At 44.6% G+C, this 20,361-nt stretch overlaps 1 protein-coding gene across 1 annotated transcript in view; it reads right to left on the bottom strand.

Annotated features, from left to right (window-relative positions):
- Positions 1-20,361, bottom strand: part of LOC141108537 (heat shock factor protein 3-like) — a 77,616-nt gene that overhangs the window by 43,999 nt on the left and 13,256 nt on the right. The window contains exons 2-3 of the mRNA XM_073600218.1: positions 7,505-7,613; positions 4,348-4,475 (exon numbers count right to left, since the gene is read on the bottom strand). Of these exons, the coding sequence (XP_073456319.1) occupies positions 4,348-4,475; positions 7,505-7,613 (237 nt within the window). The remainder of the gene's footprint in view (positions 1-4,347; positions 4,476-7,504; positions 7,614-20,361) is intronic.

Genomic DNA, 20,361 nt, shown 5'->3' with positions numbered 1-20,361 from the left:
CGATGATAAATACGCTACTTTAAAAATATGTGTACTGTGTTTTATTTTTGACATTTTTTTTTTTTTTTTTTTAGGTGAATGTACCCCATACTCAATCCCATAGGGCAGGGGGCCAGGATCTGGGGGCCCCTTTATTAAAGGGGGCATCCAGATTCCGGTAAGCTCCCCACCTGCATACCCCAACAACCAACTGCCAGGGTTGTCAGGAAGAGGCTCTCGTCCTCATCAACATGGGGACAAGGTGCTTTGGGGTGGGGGGGGGGTGGGGTTGTGCAGGGCCCCCCTGCCCCAAAGCACCCATCCCCCCATGTTGAGGGCATGCGGCCTGGTACGGTTCAGGAGGGGGGGGGGGGGCTTGCTCGGGTCTGGTAAGGATTTTGGGGGGGGACCCCACAACATTTTTTCAGCATGGGGATTCCCCTTAAAATCCATACCAGACTGAAGGGCCTGGTATGCTCTTGAGGGGAGAACCAATGCCATTTTTTTTTTTAAATTTGGCGTGGAGTTTCCCCTAAAGATTCACATCAGACACAGTGCCTGGTATTGTCGGGATCAAAGTCAGATCCTTATTCAGTGAAGTCGGACGCATGTTGGACTTCAAGTCGCAAGGCAAAGTTGGATCCAAAGTGCTACGACTGTCGTTTCGTACCAGTGTGAACCCGGCCGAAGATGTTTCTACAACATGATTGGAGTCCACCTGTGGTAAATTCAGCTGACTGGACATAATTTGGAAAGGCACACACCTTTCTATATAAGCTCCCACAGTTAACAGTGCATGTCAGAGCCAAAACCAAGCCATGAAGTCCAAGGAATTGTCCTTAGACCTCCGAGACAGGATTGTATCAAGGCACAGATCTGGGGAAGGGTACAGAAAAAGCTCTGAAGCATTGAAGGTCCCAATGAGCACAGCGGCCTCCATCATCCATAAATAAAAAAGGTTTGGAACCACCAGGACTTTTCCTAGAGTGGGTCGCCCGGCCAAACTGAGCGATCGGGGGAGAAGGGCCTTAGTCGGGGAGGTGACCAAGAACCCAATGGTAACTGACAGAGCTCCAGCATTTCTCTGTGCAGAGAGGAGAACCTTCCAGAAGAACAATCACCTCTGCAGCACTCCACTAGTCAGGCCTGTATGGTAGAGGAGCCAGACGGAAGCCACTCCTCAGTAAAAGGCACATGACAGCCCGCCTGGATTTTGCCAAAAGGCACCTGAAGGACTCTCAGGCCATGAGAAACAAAACTCTCTGGTCCGATGAAGATTGAACTCTTTGGCCTGAATGACAAGCGTCATGTCAGGAGGAAACCAGGCACCGCTCATTACCTGGCCAATACCATCCCTACAGTGAAGTATGGTGGTGAAAATATCATGCTGTGGGGATGTTTTTCAGCAGCAGGAACTAGGAGACTAGTCAGGATCGAGGGAAAGAGGCATACAGCAATGTAGAGAGACATCCTTGATGAAAACCTGCTCCAGAGTGCTCTGGACCTCAGACTGGGGCGAAAGTTCATCTTCCAACATGCCAACGACCCTAAGCACCCAGCCAAGATAAAGGAGTGGCTACGGAACAACCCTTTGAATGTCCTTGAGTGGCCCAGCCAGAGCCCAGACTTGAACCCCATTGAACATCTCTGGAGGGTGGGGGTGAGGAGATCTGTTGCGTTAAAGCGGAAGTTTGGTGTACTTTAAGGCTGCTCTCACACTGCTCCATTGCAAAACACTGTAAAAACGCCTGTGCATTTATGCCGCGTTTCCGGTGAGTTTTGCACCTGTGAAATGCGACTCAAAAATGCACCAACCGCATGCATTTTTAACACATTTCAAATGCGTTTTCTATTCATTTCAATGGGGAGGTGCGTTATTAATATTTTTTTTTTTTTCCCCCTGTACCAAACATGCACCAAAAATGCAGCATGAAGGACTTGTAAAAACGCAACTGACCCACAACTGACTGGTGTGAAGAGTTCCATAGGATTTAATGGTCACATATTTTTCTTCCGCTTTTGGTAAGGCAAAAAAAAAGAAGAAAAACTAATCAGTGTAAAAAGGCGCAAAAGTGGTTCTAAAGTCTGAAAAAAAAATTAAAAATTAACATCAGCAGCTACAAATACTGGAGGGGGCCACACTTGAGGCTGAGGGTGTCAAGAAAGTTGACCACCACCGATTTAGTGGCTTGCTTGGAGTTCAGCTTTAACCACTGCCTGCCTGTAGGATGTCATATGATGTCAGGGACTTAAAGTGGAGATATCTGGATAATAGGTGCAACTACAGCCATCATCTAGCTGTCTCCCTTTTCAGCCAACAATTCCCTACAATGTAAATGCCATCCTAGCGGCTGATCAGCCACTGGATTGCTTTTACATGCAGGGGAGGAGATGATACCTCCCACCTTCCGCCGCCACTCCGATCTCACAGGAGAGCCCGGGATCTGATCCAGGGGCAGGTTACCACAAAGCTGACCGTGGTCCCAGGCCATCTCTATGATCCTCGGAGGCTGGACGCAACGTCATGATGTAACTTCCGGCTCTGGCAGATGTAAACACTGCCATATTTTTTACCTGAAAAGCAGAGATCAATGTTTTTTTTTTTTTTTTTTTTTCAGCTCATGCTTTCTAGGGTAGAGGAGATATCTGGGGTCTTACAGACCCAGATGTCTCCATAAAGAGGACCTGTCATGCCTTATTTCTATCACAAGGGAGGTTTACATTTCTTGTGATAGGAATAAAAGTGATAATAAAAAAAAAAAAAAAAAATATATTAAAAAACGGGACAGTGTAAAATGCAATAAATAAAAATAATACAATTTTTTGTTTTAAAGCGCCCCCTGTCTCGTGGCGGTCCCAACTAGAAGCAAACATATGTTGCGCGTGCATACGTAAAATATGTGTGTTTGCAACACACATGAGGTATCGCCACAAACATTATATATAGCAAGAACAAGAATTCTAGCGCTAGACTTCCTCTGCAACTCTAAACTCGTAACCTGTAAAACGTTTAAAGCATCGCCTATGGAGATTTTTAATTAACCACTTCAGCCCCGGAAGGTTTTACCCCCTTCCTGACCAGAGCACTTTTCACAATTTGGCACTGCGTCGATTTAACTGGTAATTGCACGGTCATGCAATGCTGTAGCCAAATGAAATTTGCATCCTTTTTTTCCCCCACAAATAGAGCTTTCTTTTGATGCTATTTGATCACCTCTGTGGTTTTTATTTTTTGCGCTATAAAAGAGCGACAATTTTGAAAAAAAAAAAATATTTTTTTTACTTTTTGCTATAATAAATATCCCCAAAAATGTTTTTTATTTAAAACAAATTTCTTCATCAGTTTAGGCCGATATATATTCTACATATTTTTGGTAAAACAAAAAAAAAAAAAAAATCGCAATAAGCATATATTGATTGGTTTGTGAAAATTTTTTAGCGGTACTGCGACATTGTGACGGACAGATCGGACACTTGACACATTTTTGGGGCCACTGACATTTATACAGCTAATCAGTGCTATAAAAATGCACTGATTACGGTGTAAATGTCACTGGTAGGGAAGGGGTAAACACTAGGGGGCGATCAAGGGGTTAAATGTGTGTTCCCTCAGTGTGTTCTAACTGTATGGGGATAGGACAGAGTAGGAGAGGAGACATATCGCTCTTCCTACTTACTAGGAAAAAACAATGGGTCTCCTCTCCCCTGACAGCACAGGGATTTGTGTGTTTACACATACACATATCCCCGTGCTGGCGCTCGTGCATGGCTGGTGGCGATCGTGACCGTCGGCCACGTGCATCGGGTCCCCTGTCGTGCAGCGGGCGCACCCTCTAGCAGCTCTTAGAGGAAACCCCGTACGGTTATGGGGTTTCGTGCAGGGGTGCCATTTTGCCCCAGTAAATAGATGTGAGACAGTCGAGAACCGGTTAATATAGTTTGTCCTCATTCCACGAGCGTACATAATCTGAAAGTGTGACATGTTAAGTATCTATTTACTCTGTGTAACATTTTTTATATCTTACCAAAAATTGGGTCATATATTTTTTTTTGCATTAAAATTCCTTAAAGTGTATTTTTTTCCCCAAATATTGCGTTAGAAAAAAAAAAAAAAATCGCTGCGCAAATGCCGTGTGGCACAACAAATTGCAATGACCTCCTTTTTATTCTCTAGGGGCAAAAAAAAATACAGATTTTTTTACAAGTAGGAGAGAAAATGTCAGAATTGGTTAAAACAAGTATCCTTCACAAAGGTTGAAGAATAGAGGACCGCTCTCTCTTTACCAGTGCAGACAACATACTTCGTTGACTTTATCATATACCTATAAAGCATAATTAAAAAAAAAAAAAAAAAAAAGGAAACCTCACCTTGCGTTTAATATGTTCTAACAGTTCTGCTCTTCCTTTTTTAAAAGAAGGGTGCTGGAATTCGATGGCAGAGCCACCTTCCGTTCTCACGAGCCCACTCTCCAGACTCATCACCTTTCTGAAGCCATCTAAATGGGAAGTGCAAAATGGACTTTTAAATAATGTGATTCTTGAATAGAAAAGGTCAGAATTAACGGGACTAAAAGCATCTAGATATACAACAGTATTCAGAAAAAATTGACATAATGCATGATCATAGGAAACGTGTACACGTGAAAATAATGTGCTGCAATGTTCAGCACATTAAAGAAAATAAAAAAGGAAATCCTAATTACGTCTTCCACAAAAAGCACAGCTGAGCCCCATTATAGTCTATGACAGCCGCCTTCGCAGGCAGATTTTACTTCTACTCAAAGGAAGTCGAACCATTTCAAAGCCACACCTGTTATAATATATAGAGGGTGAATCTGTCAGCATTTACTTTGTGACTGCAATTCAGCTTTATTAAAGACCAACTCCAGCTGAAATGTTTAAAATCTGAAGTTTGATCATAGATTTTTGCATTGGTTCCTACTGGAGACTGCGGATCAAATACAAGAGAGGGCCAGAGACTGCGGACAGGATACAAGAGAGGGCCAGAGACTGCGGACATGATACAAGAGAGGGCCAGAGACTGCGGACATGATACAAGAGAGGGTCAGAGATTGCAGACAGGATACAAGAGAGGGTCAGAGATTGCAGACAGGATACAAGAGATGGTCAGAGATTGCAGACAGGATACAAGAGATGGTCAGAGATTGCAGACAGGATACAAGAGATGGTCAGAGATTGCAGACAGGATACAAGAGATGGTCAGAGATTGCAGACAGGATACAAGAGATGGTCAGAGATTGCAGACAGGATACAAGAGATGGTCAGAGATTGCAGACAGGATACAAGAGATGGTCAGAGATTGCAGACAGGATACAAGAGATGGTCAGAGATTGCAGACAGGATACAAGAGATGGTCAGAGATTGCAGACAGGATACAAGAGATGGTCAGAGATTGCAGACAGGATACAAGAGATGGTCAGAGATTGCAGACAGGATACAAGAGATGGTCAGAGATTGCAGACAGGATACAAGAGATGGTCAGAGATTGCAGACAGGATGCAAGAGATGGTCAGAGATTGCAGACAGGATGCAAGAGATGGTCAGAGATTGCAGACAGGATGCAAGAGATGGTCAGAGATTGCAGACAGGATGCAAGAGATGGTCAGAGATTGCAGACAGGATGCAAGAGATGGTCAGAGATTGCAGACAGGATACAAGAGATGGTCAGAGATTGCAGACAGGATACAAGAGATGGTCAGAGATTGCAGACAGGATACAAGAGATGGTCAGAGATTGCAGACAGGATACAAGAGATGGTCAGAGATTGCAGACAGGATACAAGAGATGGTCAGAGGATTGCAGACAGGATACAAGAGATGGTCAGAGATTGCAGACAGGATACAAGAGATGGTCAGAGATTGCAGACAGGATACAAGAGATGGTCAGAGATTGCAGACGGGATACAAGAGATGGTCAGAGATTGCAGAAGGGATACAAGAGACGGTCAGAGATTGCAGAAGGGATACAAGAGACGGTCAGAGATTGCAGAAGGGATACAAGAGACGGTCAGAGATTGCAGAAGGGATACAAGAGACGGTCAGAGATTGCGGACAGGATACAAGAGACGGTCAGAGATTGCGGACAGGATACAAGAGATGGTCAGAGACTGTGAACAAGCTATAGGAGTTCTTGGAGACTGGGGACATGTCTGGCAACAAAAGTGAGTACACCCCTAAGTGAAAATGTCCAAACTGGGCCCAATTAGCCATTTTCCCTCCCCAGTGTCATGTAACTCAGAGTTACAAGGTCTCAGGTGTGAATGGGGAGCAGGTGTGTTCAATTTGCAGGGCAGTATTCAAACATGATAACGACCCTAAACACACCTCCAAGACGACCACTGCCTTGCTAAAGAAGCTGAGGGTTAAGGTGATGGACTGGCCAAGCATGTCTCCAGACCTAAACCCTATTGAGCATCTGTGGGACATCCTCAAACGGAAGGTGGAAGAGCGCAAGGTCTCTAACATCCACCAGCTCCGTGATGTCATTATGGAGGAGTGGAAGAGGACTCCAGTGGCAACCTGTGAAGCTCTGGTGAACTCCATGCCCAAAAGGGTAAAGGCAGTGCTGGAAAATAATGGTGGCCACACAAAATATTGACACTTTGGGCCCAATTTGGACATTTTCACTTAGGGGTGTACTCACTTTTGTTGCCAGCGGTTTAGACATTAAGGCCCCTTTCACACTGGGGCGGTGGGGGCGTCGGCTGTACAACAGCGCTATTTTTAGCGCTGCTGTACCGTCGTTCTTGCAGCGGTATTCGGCCGCTAGCGCTGAGGTTTTAACCCCCGCTGGCGGCCGAAAAAGGGTTAAAATCCCTCGTACAGCGCGGCTATAGCCGCGGTATAGCCGCGCTGTCCCATTGATTTCAATGGGCAGGAGCGGTTTAGGAGCAGTGAATACACCGCTCCTTCACCGCTCCAAAGAAGCAGTTTGCAGGACTTTTTTCACCGTCCTGCCAGCGCACCGCTTCAGTGTGAAAGCCCTCGGGCTTTCACACTGTACAAACAGCGGAGGCTGTTTAGGGGCGGTTTGCAGGCAGTATTTTTAGCGCAATACCACCTGCAAACCGCCTCAGTGTGAAAGGGGCCTAATGGCTGTGTGTTGAGTTATTTTGAGGGGACAGCAAATTTACACTGTTATACAAGCTGTACACTCACTACTTTACATTGTAGCAAAGTGTCATTTCTTCAGTGTTGTCACGAATAAAATATTTACAAAAATGCGAGGGGTGTACTCACTTTTGTGGGATACTGTAGTTGGTTATTTATATTTACCACTGCATATAGATCTTTAAGAATTATTTGCCTTTTTTTAAACTTTACATATTAAATTATACACCACACTTTTTTTAAGGTTATTATCCGATCAATCGGCCAACTAATCGATTATGAAAATAATCGTTAGTTGCAGCCCTAATTTACACCCACCCCCGCGTATATGTGAACGCAGCCTTTTACAACTCCACTGTATTAATACTTCTGCATGCAGTTCGGTTTATACTCACACATGTTCAGCTGGCGGATAAAGCTGGACAGATTGTTGTGCTTAAAATACTTGGGCAGAATTTCTTTAGAAAATCTCTGGTCGTCCAAGATGCAGAAGTTCTGGCCATCCTGTAGGGAAAAAAAAAAAAAAAAATTAACCCAAAATGGTGAAGATGGCGCTCATAAAAATATAATATTATCCCTAAAACATCCAGAAGCTCAGCGATTCCTCCCACCAACTTACTATATATGACGCAATAAACACATGAAGGTCATTGTAGAGCTTTCTGAGCGCCCCACACAGGGCCAGTCCAATCTGCACAATGTTACACCCTAGAAATACGTGGGCTGGCCATAAAAGTTTTTTTTTTTCTCATTCAACCAGCATAATCCCTCCTGCTGCGCTATTGTAGGAGTGCATTTGGACAGAAAGTGGCTGCACAGAGACTGCAGGAGATCAGCAGCACTGAAATCTAACACAGGTGGCAATAAGGATTTTATCACCCACAGAAGATTTACCCACCTTCATGACAAGGACTTTTTTTTTTTTTTTTGTGATTCAGCACTGCACTACTTTACCTGACAATTGTGCGGTCATGCAAAAAAAAAAAAAAAAAAAAAAAAAAAAAAAAAAAAATTTGCATTTGATAAAGGGCTGCACAAAATGGTGTGCCGTTAAAAAAAAAAAAAAAAAAAAAAAAAAAAAAAATACAACCACCACCATTGTATTCCGCAGCATGCTTTCAGAAAAGATATAACGTTTGGGGGTTCTCTAAGTAATTTTCTAGCAAAAAAAAAAAAAAATGCAAATTTTATCTTGTATGTAAAAAAAAAAAAAAGCCTTGGACAGAAGGTGTTTTAACCACTTTAGCTCCGGAAGGTTTAACCCGCCTTCACGACCAGGCCATTTTTTGCGATACGGCACTGCGTTACTTTATCGCGGTTGTGCGATGCTGTAGCCAAATAAAATTTATGTCCTTTTTTTTTTTTTATACCACAAATAGAGCTTTTTTTGGTGGAATTTGATCACCTCTGCATTTTTTATTATTCCCACAAAATAAAAAAAAAATAAAAAAATGAAATCTCTTAATTTAGGCCAAAATGTATTCTGCTACATGTTTTTGATTTAAAAAATTCCAATAAGTTGATTTGCTTGTGTATCACACATAAACAGAATTTTTTTTTTTTTTTAATATATACTAGTAATGGAAGCGATCAGCGACTTATTACGGGACTGTGACAGTATGGCGGGCAATCTGCCACTGACATCACCAGTGACATTGTTACAAGGAGCAGTGCTAATAATATGCACTATAAAACTATACAAAAACTTGCGCTAAGGTAATCAAATCGTGATGAATGACAATACTGCAGCAGCTGTGCAGAGGTGCCAGAACCTTATACCAGTGAGAAAAAAAAAAAAATATATAAAACAGCGCTAGCAGAAAATACATCAACCTAAATACAACGACGTAATGATTTATGCCATAAGAATCAATATGTAAACATAAAATACACACAAAAATATATAAAGTGCTTGGTGCTCATATAATGATTGAATAAAGTGCAACTGTGATCCAAAATAGCATTGTGTGAGGTGCCACGCTCCCCCTTCAGAGACCCCACTGCTTGGCGTGCGTTCCATGGAGGCAGAAATTGCGTCAGTGGTTTAGCCTGAACTGAAAGTGTGCTGACGCGTTTCACCCCTCCTTCAGGGCGTCAAAGGACATCACTTCCGGTTCCATGCAATCAATTTATACCCGGGGGGGGGGGGATCACTCCTACCTCTAGAAAAAAGGAGCCCTTTAATTGGCGGGGCTAGCGGGCGTGCCACGCCTGAATGCCCGCCTCGTACAGCATGACCGTGCCCGTGGGTCCCACGGACTCGATGTCCACCTGTGTCCTGCGATCGTGTCACGGAGCCGCAGAACGGGGAGTTGCCTATGTAACTATGTAAACAAGGCATTTCCCCGTTCTGCCTAGTGAACTGACGGGGATCTACTGCTCCCTGTCATCGGGAGCAGTGATAGCCCATCCCCCCCCAGTTAGAATCACTCCCTAGGACACACTTAACCCCTTGAACGCCCCCTAGTGTTTAACCCCTTCCCTGCCATTTTTTATAGCACTGATCGCTGTATAAATGACAATGGTCCCAAAATAGTGTCAAAAGTGTCCGATGTGTCCGCAGTCACAATATAAAAAAAAAAAAAAAAAAAACAAACAAAAAAAATGTTAAAAAAAATATATCGCAGATCTCCGCCATTACTAATAATAAAAAAAAAATTATTATATTAAAAAGGCCATAAAACTATCCCGTAGACACTATAACTTTTGCTCAAACCAATCAATATACGCTTATTGCTATTTTTTTTACAAAAATATGTAGAGGAATATATATTGGCCTAAACTGAGGAAAAAATTTGTTTTTTTATATATTTTTGGGGGATATTTATTATAGCAAAAAGTAAAAAATATTGTTTTTTTTTTCTAAATTGTCAGTTATAACCAGTCAAAAAAGCCAAACCATAATCTTTTTTTCTTTTTGTCCTGTCTTTTTTCTTTTTTTATTTCATCTTATTTTCTATTTAATTGATATACAATTTTTGACATTTTAGAATCTTTTATTGGAAATCTATCGTAATGTTTATATTATCATGTGATTTGTTACAATATTGTTTGCCAAATAGTATGATTGTCATTACAGCTTTTATGCATTTTTAAAGATTTTTTTATTTATCTGGCAACAGGAAGTGATGTTAAGGAGGAAGTTGGTGTATGTTTACACTGATCGTTATTGGTCTCCTCCTCCTCCCTAGAGGGAGGAGTGATCTCTCCCCGGGTATAAATTGATAACATGTCACAGGAAGTGATGTCCTTTGAGACGCCCGGAAGGAGGGGCGAAACGCGTTGACACTCCTGATCCACGTTTAACCACTGACGTAATTTTCGCCTCCGTGGAACACACGCCAACCAGCGGCAGACTTGGATGTTTTTTCTGATGCCTGTTTTTGGTCAGTTATCCTGTAAGTAGCGCCAAGTTGCGCTTTTTACTTTATTTTAGCGGTATTTCTCTATGAGTGTCCTCTCTGTCTTCCCATCTATGGAGTGTGGCAAATCCTCTCTGATATAAAGCAATTCCTCTGAAGAAGCCTCTGAGCAACCACCCTAGACTGCAAAGCTGAGGGTCTAATATTTCTGGTGAGTGGGGTCTCCGAAGGAGGAGCATGGCACCTCACACAATGCTATTTTGGAGCACCGTTGCACTTTATTCAATCATATGAGCACCAAGCACTTTATATATTTTGTGTGTATTTTATGTTTATGTATTAATAATATGCACTGTCACTTTACTAATGACACTGGCTGGAAAGGAGTTAACATCTAGAGCAATCATAGGGTTAAATGTGTGTCTAACCAGTGTTTATATGTGTACTGCATGTCGCTTTTACTAGTTTCAATTCCCTGCTTAGCAATGATGAGATCCCCAGTCAGTGAACACAGCTCTGTGTTGTTTACATTCACAGAGCTGTGTTTGGGGAAGCTCAGAGCCGATCACCAGATGCCGATGCTCAATTATTGGCCAGGACCCAGTGGTCAGCATGTGCTGTGACGAATCATAGCACAGCTGGGGCAGGCAGGTACATGCACTCCCTACCCGGAAAACCAGAATCTCATAATATACAGTATCTTACAAAAGTGAGTACACCCCTCACATTTTTGTACGTATTTTATTATATCTTTTTCACGTGACAACACTGAAGATATGACACTTTGCTACAATGTAAAGTAGTGAGTGTACAGCTTGTATAACAGTGTAAATTTGCTGTCCCCTCAAAATAACTCAACACACAGCCATTAATGTCTAAACTGCTGGCAACAAAAGTGAGTACACCCCTAAATGAAAATGTCCAAATTGGGCCCAAAGTGTCAATATTTTGTGTGGTCACCATTATATTCCAGCACTGCCTTAACCCTCTTGGGCATGAAGTCCAACAGAGCTTCACAGGTTGCCACTGGAGTCCTCTTCCACTCCTCCATGATGACATCACAGAGCTGGTGGATGTTAGAGACCTTGCGCTCCTCCACCTTCCATTTGAGGATGCCCCACAGATGATCAATAGGGTTTAGGTCTGGAGACATGCTTGGCCAGTCCATCACCTTCACCCTCAGCTTCTTTAGCAAGGCAGTGGTCTTCTTGGAGGTGTGTTTGGGGGTCGTTATGTTGGAATACTACCCTGCGGCCCAGTCTCTGAAGGGAGGGGATCATGCTCTGCTTCAGTATGTCACAGTACATGTTGGCATTCATGGTTCCCTCAATGAACTGTAGCTCCCCGGTGCCGGCAGCACTCATGCAGCCCCAGACCATGACACTCCCACCACCATGCTTGACTGTAGGCAAGACACACTTGTCTTTGTACTCCTCACCTGGTTGCCTCCACACACGCTTGTCACCATCTGAACCAAATAAGTTTATCTTGGTCTCATCAGACCACAGGACATGGTTCCAGTAATTCATGTCCTTAGTCTGCTTGTCTTCAGCAAACTGTTTGCAGGCTTTCTTGTGCATCATCTTTAGAAGAGGCTTCCTTCTGGGACGACAGCCATGCAGACCAATTTGATGCAGTTTGCGGCATATGGTCTGAGCACTGACAGGCTGACCCCCACCCCTACAACCTCTGCAGCAATGCTGGCAGCACTCATACTTGTATTTCCCAAAGACAACCTCTGGATATTACACTGAGCACGTGACCTCAACTTCTTTGGTCGGCCATGGCGAGGCCTGTTCTGAGTGGAACCTGTCCTGTTAAACTGCTGTATGGTCTTGGCCACCGTGCTGCAGCTCAGTTTCAGGGTCTTGGCAATCTACTTATAGCCTAGGCCATCTTTATGTAGAGCAACAATTCTTTTTTTCAGATCCTCAAAGAGTTCTTTGCCATCAGGTGCCATGTTGAACTTCCAGTGACCAGTATGAGAGTGAGAGGGATAACACCAAATGTAACACACCTGCTCTCCATTCACACCTGAGACCTTGTAACACTAATGAGTCACATGACACCGGGAAGGGAAAATGGCTAATTGGGCCCAATTTGGACATTTTCACTTAGGGGTGTACTCACTTTTGTTGCCAGCGGTTTAGACATTAATGGCTGTGTGTTGAGTTATTTTGAGGGAACAGCAAATTTACACTGTTATACAAGCTGTATACTCACTACTTTACATTGTAGCAAAGTGTCATTTCTTCAGTGTTGTCACATGAAAAGATATAATAAAATATTTACAAAAATGTGAGGGGTGTACTTACTTTTGTGAGATACTGTATGTGACATGGAATGTCATTATAAAAGGAAAATAGCCACGGTAGAATGATGGCAGCTGGTCGGCAACCGGTTAATCAGCTGTCCTGGAGGGCAGGGGAGAAACTGGGGGTCTAAATTCTGAATCAGAATGTCTCCTGATGTCTCTATAAAGAGTACCTGTCACCTGCCGAAAGCTATCACAACAGGGCGCGTTTGCCCTCTTGTCGTGATCCCATCTGCACCCATTTTTCAGGCTTCGTATTCTTGCCACTGTGAGAAACAACATCCTCTTTACATGAATAAACTGATCTAAAAATCATGCAGTCCACTCACAGCGCTGCAAATGTTTGCTACAACAGCTGAGGAAAATAATTCATAGGAAGGCCATGTATTTCCATAGTGTAGCTATTGCCTAGAGCAGGTACGCTTTCAGAATGGTATGCTGTGATTGACACCTTCCACAGGATAATTCGTGCCTGAACCCGCCCAATCACAACGTGACGCTAAATTATTGGAGCTCTTTACCAGCAGTGCAGATCTCTGCATTCACCGCTTTACATTATGATCTGTCAGATAAAAAAAAGCTTCCTGTCACCAAAGGTATTATAGACAAATTGCTCTCTCACGTACGGAGATATATATATATAGATATCGAGAGAGATCGAGAGAGATCGAGAGAGATCGAGAGAGAGAGAGATCGAGAGAGAGAGAGAGAGAGAGAGAGAGAGAGAGAGAGAGAGAGAGAGAGAGAGAGAGAGAGAGAGAGAGAGAGAGAGAGAGAGAGAGAGAGAGAGAGAGAAGCAGCTGGCAATGTTTATTAACAACACTGCTCAACCACTGAAACACTAAAATAAAAAAAAACATTGTTTCTTTTTGTATCTTTCTGTTTCTCTGCAGATCAAAAGGGATGAACAAATGTTCCTCTGTTTAACCCCTTAGTAACCCTTAATTTACTCCCTAGTCTCCTCCATTTTAAAGTGGAGGGCCACCCTGTATAAAAAAAAAAAAAAAAAAAAAAAAAAAAACAAAAATCCCCCCAAAAATTAAAAGAAAAAAACATTTGAAAAAAAAAAAATTAAACTTACCTGAACCCTTGTTGCTAGGCAGTCTTCCTAATCTGCCTCTTCCTTTTCCGCGGCGTGTTCTGCTCCTCGGTGAGCGGCCACGTTGTCTTCTGGGAACTGTGTGTGTTCCCAGAGCACTACAGGGCCATTCACAGAGCGGAGCGCCACTCGCGCGTGCGCAGTAGGAAACTGGCAGTGAAGCCGCAAGGCTCCACTGCCTGTTTCCCTTACCTAGGATGGCGGTGGCGGGACCCGAGAGACGGGTCGGCCTCGGGCGGCCAACATCGTGGGCACCCAGGACAGGTAAGTACTTATTTAAAGTCAGCAGCTACAGTGTTTGTAGCTGCTGACTGTTAATTTTTTTTTTTTTTTAGGCCGGAATCCTGCTTTAATTATTATTTTCCTGCTTTTTTTTTTTTTTGCTTTGTTAGTGAATATTTTTACACACACACACACACACACACACACACACACACACACACACACACACAATCAGGCCCGAGAAATTTAGCCTGAGCACAGAGCTAGGTATAAACAAGATCATAGTTACCATTAAGGAAAGGAGCACTCTCTTGTCCTGGAGCATCAGATCTAACCCTTCACAGGCGGGAAGAGGAGTGGGCGTGTACTGCTTTCCCTATAAGGGGCCGCAGCACCTCACCAGCTTTCATGTGCAGCCACCAGTCACCTGGCAACCAGGACACAAGGAGAGGAAGAGGGACAGAGAAGCCGAGTCCACCACCTTCCCTATATGCGGCCGCAGCACCTTGCTGGCTTTCAAGTGCGGGAGGCTTCTCTGCCCCTCCTCCTCTCCTTGCGTCCTGGTTGCCAGGTGACCGGTGGCTGCTGGGAACTTTCAGCCATGCATATCGTCTCGCGGCCGGCCTTGCCAGCTTCTTTTAAGACATGCGGCCTGGCAGCCCACCGGGCAAAAGCACGGTCTGCCCTATATATTATATTTATACATTTGACATTGAAAAGGCGCAAAATTACAAAAAAAAACTATTTATTTAATTTGTAAATAACTTTTTAATGCTTTGTACTATTGCTGACACCTGAAGTGAAAACAAAACAGTTGCAGTAGGTATCGGCAATTGGTATCGGCGAGTACTAAAATGAATGAATGTGATCGCTACATTATGGCAGCTCCTACATATAGGCAATTTCTTGGCTGTTATAGGAGATTGTTTACACCAGGGGGTAGGCGACTGTGGTACTCTACTCTACAAGTCCCACCAGCAGCCAGGATCCTGGTATAACCACTTGGCCAGGACAATTTCATACTACATCAGTTGGCTGCCATGCTGCACTGTGAACACAAGAGGCTGCTCCCTTGGCAGGGGCACCATTCAGAGAGCATGAATTGCTAAGTGTTCTCTGGTTAGATGAGGTGGAGAGGAGGGGCAGTGACATCACGCCCTGGGATGAATGGGCTGCTCTACACATGATGCACCACGCTTGGTTTGCACCTGTACCGGCTAACAGGAGGCTCCAGCCCGGATTCATACTTGGATGCTGCATCTGTCCCTGCTGGCTCTCTAAGACTGAGAACCGAGTGAGCAAACGCTGCCGATCGCTCGGTTCTCAGAGCTCTGATTTGCCGTGAGATCACTTTTATCAGTTAGCGGGAGAGGGGCCCCCCTCCCGCCATGCTCCGGTGCCCCCCCCCCGGCCGCGGCGATCGAATCCTTCTCAGTCTGTGGTATGGAGCTGAGTGAGGGGAAGATGGCCAAATGTCAAAAAGTCACTTCCGCCCACAGCTCTTACAAAAAGGGAGATTTTTTTGGGATGGGGTTTTTCAAAACACATTTTAGTGTAAATTTAAGATCTGAGGTCTTTTTGGCCCCAGATCTCTTCGCTATCCCCCCCACTCTCAAAACTTTGGACAAATGCCATCCTCCCCCAGCACACAACCTTCTTACACTGCAGCTCCTCAACGACCAGACCTTCTCACATCCCACTTCTCCGCTGCCAGTTTAACCCCTCTGCCCCCGCGGGCCTTATCACCGGCTGTTGTCACACCTTTGCCCTAAAGAGCTGATCACCCCGGTACACAAGAGCCTTCAGTACTTTGGCTGACCACCTCAGCTTGGCCTCCTTTGGTTCCCGTGTGGGGACGGGTGCTTCCTCTGTTGGAAAAGCAAGGGACGTATCCCTGGGTCATTGTAGTAACCGGTGACTCTGTGGCAAGGTGGGGGGGCTACTGGACCGGGTTATATCATGGCAAATGACTGAGGATGAATCAGGCACCAGTGTTTACTCCCTGGAATCGTTACCTGGACAGTTGTCTCGGGGTGGGATGGTACACATGAAGAAACGGGGGGCAGAGGACAGTTATCAACCCAGTGGATGTATAACTCTTTGGTTGGAAGACTCCCCCCACCGGGAAATTCAGGGAGCCACATTCAAGGATGGAACAATGGGGCCCCATAGGAGAGAAACCTAGTGGGGGCACTAGCTCAGTGCTGGGGGGCCATTCGGGCACAGATGGCACTAGGCATGGCTTCTTAGGGGTCTGCACCATAGTCTAGGTCCAAGCAAAGTGCTTTATTCACTGGCAGACCTGCAACATTGATAACATCCTTAAAAGCCCTAAAGCAATACTCTCAACTTAACCGTGGGCTGAGCGCAGGTGCCCCCAAGCGGTTACTAATAATGGGTCACAAGATATCAGGAGATGGAGCAGGCACTCTGGTTACTTTCAGAGTGGGGTGACCGGGCCAGACTAGCAACTGTGTGGCCCTTGTGTGCCGCGCTATGCCGGAGGGGTAACCCCCCTCGCTGGTGTGGTGCGATACGGTGGGGCATTTAATGGTTATCGCTGCCAAATGTTACACCGTTTACAAAATGTTTATTGTTTGGATTAAGTTTACATGCTTCTAACTAGTTTTTAAGATTGTGCTGGGGTGGATGGGAAGGCCGGGTCCTCTCTTTTTGGTCACTACCTAACCCCTTCCCCAAGTAGGCAAACACACACCACCGACTTAATGGCTGAGGTGCGATATTTCAATTTAAATTCTTTCAGATTTAGTTTTGTCAGGTTTCCCTTTTTTGACCTGACCTCTACCTTAACTCAACCCCTCCACCTTTCCCTAACCTATCTACTTGTGTCCGTCAACGCCTCCCCCTTGTCTTTGCCTTCTCCCTCTTCTCACTACTTTCCCCTTCCCACCTTCCTCCCTCCCACAACATGGCGATGGAATCTATAAAAGGTAACATTGCTAAATGCTAAAAGGTCTAAATATCCCTGAGAAGAGACACATGCTATTAAACGAGCAGAAGAGAGTTCATGCTGATGTTGCCTTTATACAAGAGACTCATTTTAAGGATGATACATTTCCAATCCTCAAAAACAGATTTTTTTCCCGACATATCATTCCACTAACCCCGCAGCCAAATCTAAGGGGGTTATCCATATTGCTGTCCAGTAAACTACCATGGCGATGCCAAGCAGTGATCAAAGACCATGAGGGACGCTATGCGTTTCTCAATGGACTTGTGGGTGAAATACAACTCACGCTAGCGACATTATACGCTCCCAATGAACATCAAGATAAATTTGTCAAACATACCCTAGACAAACTTCTGGAGTTCTCAGAGGGACAGTTGATCCTAGGGGGAGACTTTAATGTCCCTCTGATTCCCTCAAGAGATACCTCCTCCGGGCACTCTGCGGTCCCCCCCAATGTATAGGAAACGGATAGCCAACTCCCTACACACAGCCCAACTGATTTATATATGGCGCCTGCAGCATACATTCTATTCCTCCCCACATAAAATATATACCGGGATAGACTTTTTCTTGATCCCCTACAGCCAGCTACAATCAGTAGTTGAATCCTCAATCGGCCAGATTACCTGGTCAGACCATGTCCCCATCTTCCTCACACACTCTCCGGAAGGCCCTCGGCTAGATCTCGTTTTTGACATCTAAACTAGAGTCTTCTACAGATCCCTGAGGTTTTAGCAGACGCGACTAGGACGTTGACCCTATACTTCCAAGAAAACGACATCCAAGACTGTGACCCTGGCTCCCTATGGGAGGCCCACAAAACAGTTCTTAGGGGGGTACTCATCAAAACAGGGCACGAGAATCAAGAGAGACCGCAATGCACAACTCACCAAGCTCCTTACCAAATTAACCTTTACGGAATCCCGCCACAAACATGCCCCCTCCCACGACCTAGAGACAGAACTGGGGTCACTACGCAGATAGGTCACTGACTTACTACATTACAAAGCCAAAACTGCCAAAAAACAAATTACCAATCAGGGGACAAATTTGGAAAGACATTGGCCAGATTAGTCAGAGAGCAAAAGAAGGCAGCCTATATCCCCCAAATTGTCTGCCCCAATGGCCAGAAGGCCACGTTACCTGAGCAAATTTCACAGGGGTTTAGAGAATTCTACTCCACTTTATATAATCTACCAAAACGGCAATCCCCCCCCCCCCCCCCCAAGACATAGAAGAATATATAGCGTTTTCTCAAATACCGTCCCTCCCCACAGAGGCCCAGGACGAACTTGACTCACCCATCACCCTAGAGGAGCTCCAAACAGCCATTAGGACCATGAAACTAGGTAAAGCCCCGGGTCCAGACGGTTATACGATCTAGTACTATAAAACCTTTCTTCCAATAATAGGCCCACGAATGGTGAAATTCTTTAACGCGGTGGGATCAGAAACCACTTTCCCCAGGGATATGCTAAAAGCTCATATATCCCTGATCCATAAAGAAGGTAAAGACCCAAGCTCATGTGGAAGTTATAAACCCATCTTCCTTTTAGAAATTGACTTAAAATTGTTCTCTGGCTACCCAGCTGGCATTACATCTTCAGTCATTGGTACACCTTGACCAGGTGGGCTTTGTCCCTACCAGAGAGGCAAGGGATAATACCATTAAGGTATTAAATCTCCTCCATGTGGCGAAAACTAAAAGTGCCCCCTGCGCATTTTTAAGTACTGATGCCAAAAAAGCATTTGACCGAGTGAACTGGAAATTCATGTTCTCAGTCCTCCGTCGCATTGGCCTAGGAGAGAGGATGCTCGGCTGGATTTATTCAAACCCTACAGCACAAGTGAAGGCAACGGGTCTGTTATCGGATCCTTTCCCCATCGGAATTGGCACGAGGCAGGGGTGCCCTTTATTGCCCCTCCTCTTTGCTCTTTCCTTGGAGCTGTTCCTATGCAAAATAAGACTAAACCCAAATATACAAGGACTTTTAACCGGGGACTCTCAGTGTAAAATCTCAGCCTACGTGGATGACACACTCTTCTCATTGACAAACCCCGCAATCTGTCTACCCAACCTACTTAAGGAATTTGACACATATGGTGCCCTCTCAAATCTGAAAATATTTTTTTCTAAATCAGAAGCTATGGGAATTGCAATACCAGCCCACATGCAATCAACCTTCTGTTTTGAATGGACGAATTCAGCTCTAAAGTACCTGGGTACACAATTCCCATCCGACATTTGGCGCATATATAACCTTAACTTCCCACCCATTTTAGTTAAAACTCGTACCCTACTAGAAAGCTGGCAGAAAGTACTCCATTCCTGGTTTGGTAGATGTAACCTTATAAAAATGTGCATTCTCCCTAAATTCCTCCATCTCTTCCAAGCCCTCCCCATACAGATACGACCCTCTTTCTTTAGACAAGTACAAACCCTCTTCACCCACTTTGTTTGGGTCCATAAAAAACCTTGCCTACGCCGGACACAAATGTCGTTTCGACAATACTATCAGGCTACCCATCCGGGCCGCATACTTGACGCAATGCAACATTCAAACTCTGGGTATAAATAGAGCAATCCCAAACAACCATAACCTTAAAGAGTGCATTACGGTGCTACAATGACTTACCCCCAGGACTGAAATCACACCCACTGATAGGGACTACTTTAAGACACAGCACTAACGTCGCTATGCATACATCCCTTACGACAAAAGATGCACCACTATATCCCATACTCGGTCACCTGAACTTTACACCAGGCCTTCATCCAGCTGAATACAGGACTCAGAGTTGGGTTATGACCAAGCCTCCAAATTTGTTATGGCGGGACGCTGGCCGTTGCTCCCGAAATTGACAGAGGCGATGGGCAACTACCGACTCCTCTTCTGGAAGGTGGCCCAACTACAGCACTTCTTGCACTCCATCCCTGAACCCAAAAACTTTTCTCGTCAACTGACGACCTTTAAAGAGTAGCTCAGGTACTGAGACACATTCTTGAACATTATCCAAAATGTGCTCCCTCCTGAATACGCCTCTGAAACAACCTAACCTACCCTGTCTAGAAAGATGGGAGACAGACCTAAACCATACATTTTTCGAGACACAAAAACAACACATTATCAGCTTTGCCATCAAATCATCCCTGTGCACCAAAATACAAGAAACAGATTTAAAAATATCAACCAGAATACCTTTCACCCACTAGGATTACACAAATGCTTCCCAACCACCCCGGACTGTTGTTGGTGCTGCTGGAAAGACGAGGGAACACTACT

This window comes from Aquarana catesbeiana, linkage group LG09 (assembly GCF_042186555.1).
Source record: "Aquarana catesbeiana isolate 2022-GZ linkage group LG09, ASM4218655v1, whole genome shotgun sequence".
NCBI lineage: Eukaryota > Metazoa > Chordata > Amphibia > Anura > Ranidae > Aquarana > Aquarana catesbeiana.
This window is presented reverse-complemented; position numbering and strand designations above follow the sequence as displayed.